Here is an 11327-nt window from a genome sequence, read left to right as displayed (position 1 = left end):
TAAACGTTCCCAGGCAAGTTGCTGGGCAAGTAGGTGGCGCTAATTCACCTTGTTGCTGTTAACCGCGAAGAAGAAGAAAGCGGAAGCGAGGAGAAGTGCTTCCGGTTGACGGTACAGATTTGTCAAATAGCCTCTGCATGGCATGGTTGACAGGATAGCTAACGATTCGGGCAGAGGACCGGAGTGAACCTTTTTTTTTTAAGTCAGCTTGTAACAGAAGCTAAGAAGTGAAAGGACTCCAGAGTAACTCCATCTCCTCTGCTCGCTTCACCCGCTGTCCTCTCGGTCTGAGTGCTTATTTTCACGTTTGTCATTGCTCGGTTGTCTGACTGAAGCTAGTTAACGCTGCTCTTTGAAAATGGCGGATGTACCAACTGAGAAGAGCCTGGACGATTTCTTTGCCAAGAGGGATAAAAAGAAGAAGAAAGAGAAGGGGAAGGGGAAGGAGTCCGCCGCGGGGCCCACATCGGCGGCACTGAAGAAGACCAAGAAGGAGAAGGAGAAATCGACTAAAAACGAGAACCAGGACGCTCAGATCGATAAGGTAACCGGCGCTGCTCTGCGATAACTTTTCACATCGCTACCACACACCGGTGTCCGGCCGGGTGTTTGCTCCCGGATCAGAATTAGAGCCTCTGGGAGAGAAGCCCTGCTTGGCGGCAGCCTTTCCCCCCTCCCTACGTTGTTTTATGAAGTCGCGGTAATAACGTGAGTTTATTTTCTAGGATGATGGAAGGAAAAGCCGGCGTATGGTTTCCAGTGGCACAACAATGTGCCACGACGCACGTTTTTAGCTTTTTTTCCCCACGATCTCTGACTTCGAGTGCGATCTTTTAAATATGTTCTGACTTATAAGATTAGATGTAAACATTTTAAATCCACATGTTAATCATGTGCCGGCAGGAGGTAAAGCTGACAGCCCTCCTCTTTGTATCGTGGTTTCTCAACAAGGCCGAGCCGCCATTTGTTATAAGTTGTTAGCAGATGAGCATCTTTTTAGCACTTAATAACATCAGGATATGATCAGGTGATACAGCTGTGTTATCGATTAGCTTTGACGACTTGTCACACACACACAATGATGACTGGACTACAGTGATCTTAGAGGGCTGTTAAAGTGTGATTTCACTGTGAGGTGCACGAATTAATGTTTTCCTCTGCCCAGGAGGACGAGGAGTGGAAAGAATTTGAGCACAAAGAAGTGGACTACAGCGGGCTTCGACTCCAGGCTTTGCAGATAAGGTGAGGTTAAAACATGTTTGGTTAAGCTGTGCTTCAGCAGAGGCTTGCAGGAGATAACGCTCCCATACAGATGTTTTTGGGACAGAGGGTGGAAAGAGAAGTCAAATTTTCAAACAGCAACAGCGCATCCTTCCTGTTTTCAATGAATTAATTCATGGATTAAATGCTGAGAAACACAAGTTGACCCCCTCAGCAGACCCACAACTGGTCGCAGGAGATGGCTGCCCCTCTCTGAACCTGGTTGAGCTGGAGATTTCTTCCTGTTAAAAGGGGGGGGGGGTTTTTTCTCCCCACTGTCGCCAACTGCTTACTCATCTGATTGTTGTTTTTCTATGTATTATTGTAGGGTCTGTACTTTACATTATAAAACCCCTTAAGACAGCCGTTTTGTGGGGGGGGGGTTTTGCTGCTAGATAAATACAATTTAATTGAACTTATAATAAATTGCCTGTGTAGAACAGATGTCATACTATTTTATTACTAAGCCACAAACAGCTCAGTTTGATTTAAAATAGTTCAGACATTTCATAATAACTGTTAATTCATAAAACATTATGTCCTAAGAAAAATTAGTGCCGTTTCAACATTCAGTCAAATGTTATTACAGAAAAATGCTACTGTGGTAACACCAAGAAATCCATCAGAAACTCGTTACCTGGAGTTTGTTCTGCAGGTGAAAACAGAAATGTTGTGCTAAACTGTCAAAAACATCCTCTTTTTTTTTTTTTAAATAAATAGAAACGATAATAAATCTGTGACAGGTGAAGAGCCGAATCTGTTACTCATATACGTTGGTGTAGTATAGCGGGCAATGGCTGGTGTTTGGTAGTAAAACCAATTCTGAGTCAGACCTCTGGCTCAGGTTAGATCATCACTTTGGATCACAACGAGATGTAAAGGCGACATCTGACGACCTCACCTGTACCCTCAATGGCGAGTTTTGACACCTCAGTATATATCATTAAAGGCGTGGTTTGACGACCACTGGAATAGTTTTCGGGTCTTTCCAGGGGTAACTGCATAGACAGAGACCACCCTCTCTAACTTCTGATTCACAGGCAGTTTTGTTCTACAAGAAGGTCTGAAAAAAATGCCAGTAACCACTCAATTCAGAAAAGAGCCTCAAGGTTTTCTCCTAGAACATTTTCAAGGAGTAAAGAGTTAAGGCATCCTGCGGGGTGGACTGAAGCCCCGCCGGGCTGTTTCTGGGCTCCGGGCCTTGGTTTTATTTTTTTAAGAGTTTCTGTTCTGAACCTCCACAGTATAAATAATTTGAACCCTTGAGTGAATAAATAAAAGAACAGCTGTTTTAGCTGTGAGGTTAAACAGAGGGAGTGGTGAAAGAAATGCTAATCAGCTGACATGCGCCACTGTCAGTGGCTGATTAGAAACAGAACAAACACACAAAAAAACCTCTCCACTGCCATCCTGATTGTTATTTATTGGTACCGACTTAGAATGTCACAATCAGACTTCCCTAAAATAGGATGGACGAATTTGTCCACACACAAACAGTTCCAAACATTTCACAAGGTGCAACTTTAACCTCAAGATCCAAAAATCATGCCCAATTTAAGTTGACCTTAAAAGGGGATAGCAGGCAATGTCCTTGTGCACCTCTGGACCTCTTCCAGTGTTCCTGCTATTTTTAGATCATTCCCTGGAAGTCCTGTTCTTGCAGCAATGCACACTATGTCTCCTCCACTGTATTAAAACAGCAACTGTTAATCTTCTGTTTCATTTTGAGGAAGAAGACAAAGTCTGGTGAGTAGAGTTGGTCGTAAGCAGTGATTGGGTTGGTCCTACTTCACAGAACAGGCATCCGATGTAACGCTTTTGGGCCTGGGCACGGTCGACACTACCAGCTAACGCTGGAGGTTGCTTGTTGATATGTAGCTGGAGGTCCAGCATCACCAGCGATTAAATATGACAGGTCAGTTTGACACAGAGGTGGAGGTTTCTGCACACTGAAGGGCCCAAGCCAGATGGCCCAGAACAGGACTTTCACAGAGTGATCAAGAAGTATCAATATCCATAGTATTAAAACACTGTGGAGGTGCACTGCAGTGGGGATGGAAGCCAAATTTCATGGGTTTTTTTTTTTTTTTGTGAGTCTTTGGCTCTGAACCCAAAACTCTAAATCAGCCATATTTGAATGCTGTCATTCTGGTGATGGAAATAAAAGGAAGGATCTTTGTTTTGCTGTGTAGTAAATGTACAGGGACACACAGGACATGGAGGTTTCTGTCCTAACCTTAGCTGAGTAACTCTGAAGGTCAGCTTTGATGCATTCAGTTATATCAGCATCTGGGCACTCTGCTTTACTGCCTCCTGGTTGTTTGTAGTGACGAGAAAGAGGAAGAGGAGTACGAGAAGGAGGAGGTTGGTGAGGATGGAGAGATCATTCTCGTCAGTGGAGAACGAGGTGAAAAAGGTCCCTGGAACAAGTCTGGTGCCGCGCCTCCTCCTGCTCCTGTGGGTGAGTAAACCGATGTAAAATCGACCTTTTTTTCTTCCTGGGGGGCCTGAGGGCCTTTATTTGTTAAGGAAACCCTCAAAACCTTTTTTGTTTCAGTCATTTAAATTCAGATTTTCCATTGTTTTTTTTTGTTTTTTTTGAGCAGCACAGTGATTTTTGTTTTTTGATGCATTTCATTTCAGCAGTAGAGAATGTAGAGGTACCTGAGGCGAAGCCCGCTGGTGTATATCGCCCTCCGGGAGCTCGACTTACCACCACCAAACGAGGCCCGACCCAGGGCCCTCCTGAAATCTTCAGTGACACACAGTTCCCCTCTCTACTGGCCACCGCCAAGCACGTTGAGACACGCAAGTAAGCAGAGTTTACAGGAAAACCGTTATAATAACGTATCTGGATGAGCCTAAGGGCAAAATATTCTTCAGCTCTGGGAACTGTTTGGCGGTTCTTTGTAGATCACTTATTTCCCTCTCGCATCTGTGTTAGGGTTGACTTCTGCCGTGCTAGTTTTACGTGGCAGTGTATTCTTGTCTCACAATGATGTTAGCGCTGTAGTCATCACATCCTTATTTTCTCCTGTTTGTGCTGTAGCATCTAGCCTTTGTGTGCCACATAATCCATTTTTGTTAACAGTAGTTGTTTTGATTTTCTGGCTTTATTTTATTTGTAATTTTTGTTTCAAATATGGTATTTAAATATGTACTAAACTTTGTTCTTAGGCTTGTTATCATTGTCCTGATGCTTTCATTATTGGACACACGGCCTCATGTTTAGAATACTCTGGTATTTAGATAAGTTGATGGTTACTCACAGTCTGAAAAACAAGCCCAAGTCATCACCCCTTCACCACTGTGCTTGACAGTTACTGTGAGCCATTTGTGCTGATTAGCCAAATGTGGCTCTGTGCACTTTGTCATAACAACATTGTTCCAGAAGTCTTGTGGTTTGTTCACTTGCAACCTTCCAAACAAGCCAAACGTGTTCAGTCTTTGTGCTCTCATGAACTTTTAACTTTTAACAAGCTAAGTGAGGCCTGTAGAGTCTGAGGTGTGGTGACCTTTGAGTGAAAAGTTGCCATATTAGCAACTGAATATTTTCCACTTGTTAATAATCATTCTAACTGCAGAGTGATGGACTTCATATTGTTCGTAAACCTTCCCAGATTGATGGGCAGCAACAGTTGCTTCTGAGATCATTGCTGATATCTTTCGTCCTTGGCTTTGTGTTAACACACGCCTGAATTCTCCAGACCAGCAAACTGCCAAAGCTTCTCATGTTGTAGAGGTGCTCACACTTACTGATGATCAGTTGATCAAAGTCATTTGATTAGCAGCAGCCGGCTGCTACTGATCTTCTCGATAGCTACGAAAGTAGTAGGGGGGTACTTAGTTTTTCACTGGACATAAAGTGTCTAAAGGCTCAGTTATGCAGGAATGATTATACTGTGGTGCCACCATAATTACAGTAAGTAATGTTGTCTCATCTCTGCTTTTGCTCCTTGAATGACCTGATGTTTGTGTTTCAGGGACAGAGAAATGGAGAAGACCTTCGAGGTTGTGAAACACAGGAACCGTGGCAGAGAGGAGACCGGTGGCGCTTCTATGCAGCACTTGCAGCTCGACAACCAGTACGCCATCCTGGGGGATAAGTAGAGCGGCGTCCCTCTGTCCCCTGGCCCCTCCAGCACGGTCCTGCCCAGCCCCTTTGAAGGAAGCTGATCCCAAAGCTGTGTGGACTGCAGTCCTGACAGAGCTCACGGTGCCACCATCACCACACACAACACACAGCCCCATACACACACTCACACACACACACACAACACCCCACCACTGCAGCACATACAGTGACACGCCCTTTAAAAAGATCAGTAAACACACTTCACATACGTTTGGTTGGCAAAACTGAAGGACTGCATCTGAAGGGGCTGAAAGAGGGAACCACCGAAACGGAATTAGGAAATACACCCAAACGTACGACACTGCAGCAGCAACAAAAAGGCGACACAGGTGTCCTTTGTGGATTGTACTCAGAGCAGCGGTTGTGTGGCGCAACTTCTCTCTGGACTTGCTTTGAGAAAAGCCACAGAGGATCGAAGATGACTTTAGGCAAGATGATTTTACAAACTTATGTGAGAATATCTATTTTTTTGCAAGATCGCTATAACCCGCGGTTATTTTGAGGTGTATTTTTGTTCTTTTTTTCTTGAGTTGCGGTTGGGACTTTGAGAGCGGGGATACTACCTCAGCAGCATAGCTGGTGGTGACCATGTGGACTGAGCTTCTTCTTTTTCTTTTTCTTTTTTTTTTTTTTTTCCCCTACCCTCACTGTGGTGGAGATGGGAAGGGGGGAGGGGCGAACACCAACCTCCCCCCACCCCCTTCCCCTCCCTCTGCTTACAAGCTGACCATCAGGCTCTTTAATTTAGAAACTTGAAACATTGTTCTTTTTCTTCTTCTCTTTTCCTTTTAAATTCACGATGACAACACTCTGCAGAGAGCAATGGACAAGAAGCGATAGGTTGCGGTCCTCATTTAGATGTTTCTTTATAAAGTGGCCTTACTGGTAGAAAGAAACTGCATTGTCATCTGAAGTGAAGTGCTGTCTCAACGGGCTGTTGCCTGCCTCCGGATCTCACCACTTTGCTAAAAAAAAAAAGACACAAAAAACATGCAAAAGAAAAACAAACTCAAGAATGTAGTGCTGTTTTAGTTTGCCTGATGATTACAACTACTAACTGTCTTTCATATCCACTGTTTGATTCTGCTGCCCTTTTTCTCATTGAGCATCAGACGAGTCATTAAAGCTTGTTTCTAATCTGAAACCAGCCTTTTGGTAACAAATGCTTTCCTGTGGTCTGAGTGATTGGAAACCACTTTCAAATGCTGATTTCTTGATGATGTTTGACCATACTGACTAAACCCCCCCGATTTTTAAGGCTTTTGTGTTTTTTTTCCTCACAGGTAATCCAAAAATCGCAGTCCTCATGTAAAACAGGTAGCTTGTGCAGCTGTGCGACACCCAGTTAATATCCAGTGGGCTTTAAAGCAGTGTGTTTAGAAACATAAAGAAATGAAGTTATGTTGTGTATGTTCTTCCCATGAATATGTTAGGGAGCATTGATACCTGCTGGGTAATATTTGTGATGAAAAAGACCCTCAACACAGAAAAAAAAAATAAAGTGATCCTTGTGAATTTAGTCTTGTCTGAATCCTTGAAGCTGTAAACGCCTGACTTGTGTTAATCTGATGTCCCCTCGATTATCGATTCCTATGTTGTCTCATTTTGTCAGAGTAGATGTTTTTTGTCCCGACACAAAAGTTCCAGCTCTTGGGTGAAAAACACATTTTAAATGACCTTATACATGCATAACAGCAAATAAGAGAAACGTCTTCTTTGTTTTAAATACAGCCTTTTAATGTTTATTCAGAGAAGGCAGTGAAACTAACAGATTTTGTGGTCTGTCTCTGGGAGGTTTCATGTTTTCATCTTTTTAGCGTCTCTTGGATACGTCTTCTTTCGCTGTTGCTTCCAATGACATGTTGTGATGAACAGTCTATAAAGTATACAGAGGAAAAAATAAATAAAATGATTTCAGTTAATTGCCACACAGTCTCAGCTGTCTTGTCCATGTTATTTCAGATAAAATGCTGTTGTGAGACATGAAATCTGTGCTGATGGTGTGTTACCTCTGTTGAGGGAGTAGAATTACTTTTAAAGCGGATGCACGATCCTATGAGGAAACGCCTCATAGGATCGTGCATCTGCTGACAGCCAAATGACTCAACTGACTTTCAAAATTTAAAAGAACCCACCCACCACCCAACACACTCAGGGTCTGGCTTTGTCTGGATTTGACGTACAACTCGAACATTTTACTCCCAATTCTCCTCCCACAGAGGTTGATTATCTTTTTAACTTTTACATCTACGCTGCGTATGACTCTGAAAGGAAAAAAATAAAACAAAGCAAAACCTTAAATCAGATATAGTTGACTCTTAAATTTGCATTTTAAAGCGGATGACTCGTAAGCTGCTGTGGAACTGGCGTGTCATTAATTTGTTTTATTTGTATTTTTGTAAAAAGCCCCGTAAAGCTATAACATCTTACTACTCGTCACCGATTGAAGAAAATAAAAACAACTCTGAGCGGAGCATTCATTTAACCTTAACTATTAATGACTTGATGAATTTATTTGCAAATAAAATTCTAAAAGAAAATGTTTATAGAAAAAATTATTCATAACCTCGGTCTCTAGAAGTAACATTATCTACAGCTACTTTCAATACCATTAATATTTATTTAGTCTATTTCTCCAATTGATCTTAACTTCAGTAATTATTCCTCCAAACCATCAACGTGTCTTTTAGACCTAATTCCTACAAGACTGCTCAAAGAAGTCCTGCCATTAATTAATGCTTCAATCTTAAATATGATCAACCTATCTCTAATAATCGGCTATGTACCACAGGCCTTCAAGCTCACAGTACTTAAAAAGCCATCACTTGCCTCAGCTGTTTTAGGTAATTATAGGCCAATCTCCAACCTTCCTGTCATATCAAACATCCTTGAAAGAGTAGTTGTCAAACAGCTAACAGATCACCTGCAGAGGAATGGCTTATTTGAAGAGTTTCACTCAGGTTTCAGAGCTCATCACAGCACAGAAACTGCTTTAGTGAAGGTTACAAATGATCTCCTTCTGGCCTCTGACAGTGGACTCATCTCTGTGCTTGTCCTGCTAGATCTCAGCGCAGCGTTCGATACTGTCGACCGTAATATGTTATTACACAGATTAGAACATGCAGTCGGTATTACAGGTACTGCGCTGCAGTGATTAGAATCATTTCTATCTAATAGACTCCAATTTGTTCATGTAAATGCGGAGTCCTCTTCACACACTAAGGTTAATTATGGAGTACCACAGGGTTCCCTGCGCGGACCATTTCTGTTTACCATTTACATGCTTCCCTTAGGCAGCAGCATCTGAAGGCATAGCGTACATTTTCACTTCTATCCAGGTGACACCCAACTTTATTTATCCCTGGAGCCACGTAACACACACCAATTAGTTAAACTGCAGGAATTTCTATTAACATAACATAACATAAAGATCTGGATGTCCTCTAATTTCCTGCTTCTAAATCCAGTTAAAACAGACGTTATTGTAACTTTCTGGTTATGGTATCTAACCAGAAAGTTACTCTGGATAGTATTACTTTGGCCTCCAGTAATATTGTGAGGATTAAATAACAGAAAAATAAATAAAACTGAATTTGGTCAGTGTAGGTGGTTTTTTTTTTGTTGTTGTTTCATCTCCTAAGTAACAAATAGATTTTAAATGACCTTATACAAAGCATAATAACAAATAAGAGAACGTTTTTAATTCTAGGTTTCTAATGTGTATTCAGAGAAGACTATACCATCAGTCGAACGGTGTCTTTTTTTGAAGTTTTTAGAGCACATTTGGTGCGTCTTCTTTCACTGTCGGTTCAACTGTTGCTTCCACTGTATTGTTGTGATGAACGGCCTATATAATATACAGGAGGAAAATAAAAAATTATTTGCCACACGTTCGCAGCTGTCTTGTCAGTGTTATTTCAGATTAAATGTTGTTGTAAGACATTATGAAAGCTGTGTTGAAGGTGTTTTACCTGTGTACCATTTCTAGGTGATGAACGAGTATTATTAGAGGATAGAGCATGCCAGATAGAGGTGGGTATTCTCTGAAATGCATTGGATTACATTAGTTACAGGCTTTTAAACGTAACCTTTCCCCCGACATCTAAATCAAATCTAATCTACAAATAGTTTTACACACCATCAAACCAAGAAATTAAAGATATGTCAAGTTTTGTAATATTTTAACAATTCGTCAGGGTACCTTTGGTAATCTTTACTTAAACCGATAAACATGAAAATATAAAACATTAGAAATACTGGTTGATGTTTCTGGTGTTTTATTAATGTAGTACTTACGGTAGTTGTAGCTCTAGCTGAATGCTAGAATGACAAAGAACAACTTTAAGTCTTCTTAAAATAAACCATTTGATGTTTAAGAAGAAGAAACATTTTAATAAAACGAAACCAAAAAAAAGTAATTATGGAAGCTGCACAAAAAAGGTGGAAATAAAAAGATTTCATATTTTCTCTCTTTCTGGACATTGATGACACTGAAGTTGGAAATGTAAGTTGCAAAAACTAAAGGGACAAAGATTTAATATTAAAATAGCTATAGAATATGTTTTTCATGATCTGTATATGACCTATCTACTTTTGTTTTGCTCGTTTTAGAGGCTGTGATTGGGTGATGTTGTTTCTTAAAGATTGGATTAACCTCCTAAGACCCGAAGTCTTCCACGGCATACATTTTTAATTTCTCTTTGATATTTGGGCTGACTGGGACCTGATAAATATAAAAACAAAGAATTACCTTATTTTTGTTTTTAAGAAAAATAAGAGCCGCATATGAGGATATTCGTTTAAAATTTTGATAGAACAGTAGCAGCATAATGTCCTCGTAAGTGGATATCAGGCCCTTGTAGAGCAAAATTGAGTATTTTGGCCTAAATAACCCAAAATGTGATGTCCACATATGTGGACGCCAGGTCCTAGGAGGTTAAGATGTAATGACAAGTGTTTGTATTTACTACCTGATAAAACTTAAAAACAGAATAATGTTAGACAGATACAAAATTCAGTGCTAGAGGGTTTTTTTTGCCTCTTTCTTTTCCCTCAGTGCTGAAAGGTCATTGACATTTCAAAGCAAGCAAAGCAGCATGAATCACTCCAGCTGATTCTTGGTGAAAAAATATATTTAATTCAAACTCATGTTTACATCTGGAGTCGAACTTACCAGTTAAACAATAGCTTTACAAAACTACAAAAATATAAAATGACATCTAAATATTTATGAAGACTATAATTTGCTATTGGCTCAGTGAGACCGTTAGTTCCTTTCAACCATTTAAATTTCTTCCTTTCAGTAAATCCATGAAGATCAAACAGGGATATGAATGTTCTTACCGAAGCTGTGAGAATAAATCCCACCAAACAGAGCAGTGCGAGTCCTCTCATCGTGGATGTGATCAGCGTCCCGTCTGCGCACAGACCTCCTGTTTTATAATGCAAGTGTTTGTAGGTGGAGACTCTTTCAGCTCTTGTTTAACATCAAAGTTCAACTTTGTTAGCAAATGCAAACATGTTTGCACTCACAAAGTCTGCTTTATTCTTCAGAAAACAACATTTTTAGTTTAATATAATTCAGGCCCTTTTTACTTACTGTTTCTTTCTTTCGTTTTATTTTTTTTATTTTATTTTTTTTGCTTCTTTCTTAAGTGTTATGTTTGGTTAAAAATGCTCATTTTATTCATTTTATTAATTTTTTTTAATCCATTTTATTAATGATTTTTTTGAACTGGAATAATCCAACTGTAAACTAATAGTGTTGAAAAAAGAACAAAACCAGCTTTGGTCTTTGTTCAGACGGGTGTTGTCATGTCGAGTTAGTTTGTATTGGGCTGAATTTGCAGGTTCTCGGCTCTAAAACCAAAATGTAGAGGTCTGGACATTCCTCTCTACACTGTACATACAGTTAAGTTTGTGTTTAGGAGTT

At 40.4% G+C, this 11327-nt stretch overlaps 1 protein-coding gene across 2 annotated transcripts; it reads left to right on the top strand.

Moving 5' to 3' along the window:
- Positions 1–29: 29 nt before the first annotated feature.
- On the top strand, positions 30–7407 carry cdv3 (carnitine deficiency-associated gene expressed in ventricle 3). Of its 2 annotated transcripts, none has more exons than XM_013912358.1 (5): positions 30–544; positions 1166–1242; positions 3588–3721; positions 3907–4072; positions 5244–7407. In XM_013912358.1, the coding sequence occupies exons 1-5, from the start codon at positions 359–361 to the stop codon at positions 5368–5370; spliced, it is 690 nt and encodes a 229-aa protein (XP_013767812.1). In that variant the 5' UTR covers positions 30–358; the 3' UTR covers positions 5371–7407. The 2 variants fall into 2 exon arrangements, with proteins under 2 accessions (XP_013767812.1, XP_005738953.1); XM_005738896.2 differs by having other exon boundaries at positions 3904–4072; positions 5244–7406.
- The last annotated feature ends 3920 nt before the right edge of the window (positions 7408–11327 follow it).

This window comes from Pundamilia nyererei, unplaced genomic scaffold, assembly GCF_000239375.1.
Source record: "Pundamilia nyererei isolate P.nyererei 1_Seehausen unplaced genomic scaffold, PunNye1.0 scaffold00087, whole genome shotgun sequence".
Taxonomy (NCBI): domain Eukaryota; kingdom Metazoa; phylum Chordata; class Actinopteri; order Cichliformes; family Cichlidae; genus Pundamilia; species Pundamilia nyererei.
Note: the sequence above shows the minus strand (reverse complement) of the source record. Positions and strands in the feature narration are given on the sequence as shown.

Excerpts from the sequence above, each read along its gene's own strand:
- cdv3 (XM_005738896.2), top strand. The coding sequence starts at position 359 with ATGGCGGATGTACCAACTGAGAAGAGCCTGGACGATTTCTTTGCCAAG. Across the intron at positions 545-1,165 it reads AGGACGCTCAGATCGATAAG|GAGGACGAGGAGTGGAAAGA; the intron begins GTAACCGGCGCT and ends TCCTCTGCCCAG. Across the intron at positions 1,243-3,587 it reads CTCCAGGCTTTGCAGATAAG|TGACGAGAAAGAGGAAGAGG; the intron begins GTGAGGTTAAAA and ends GGTTGTTTGTAG.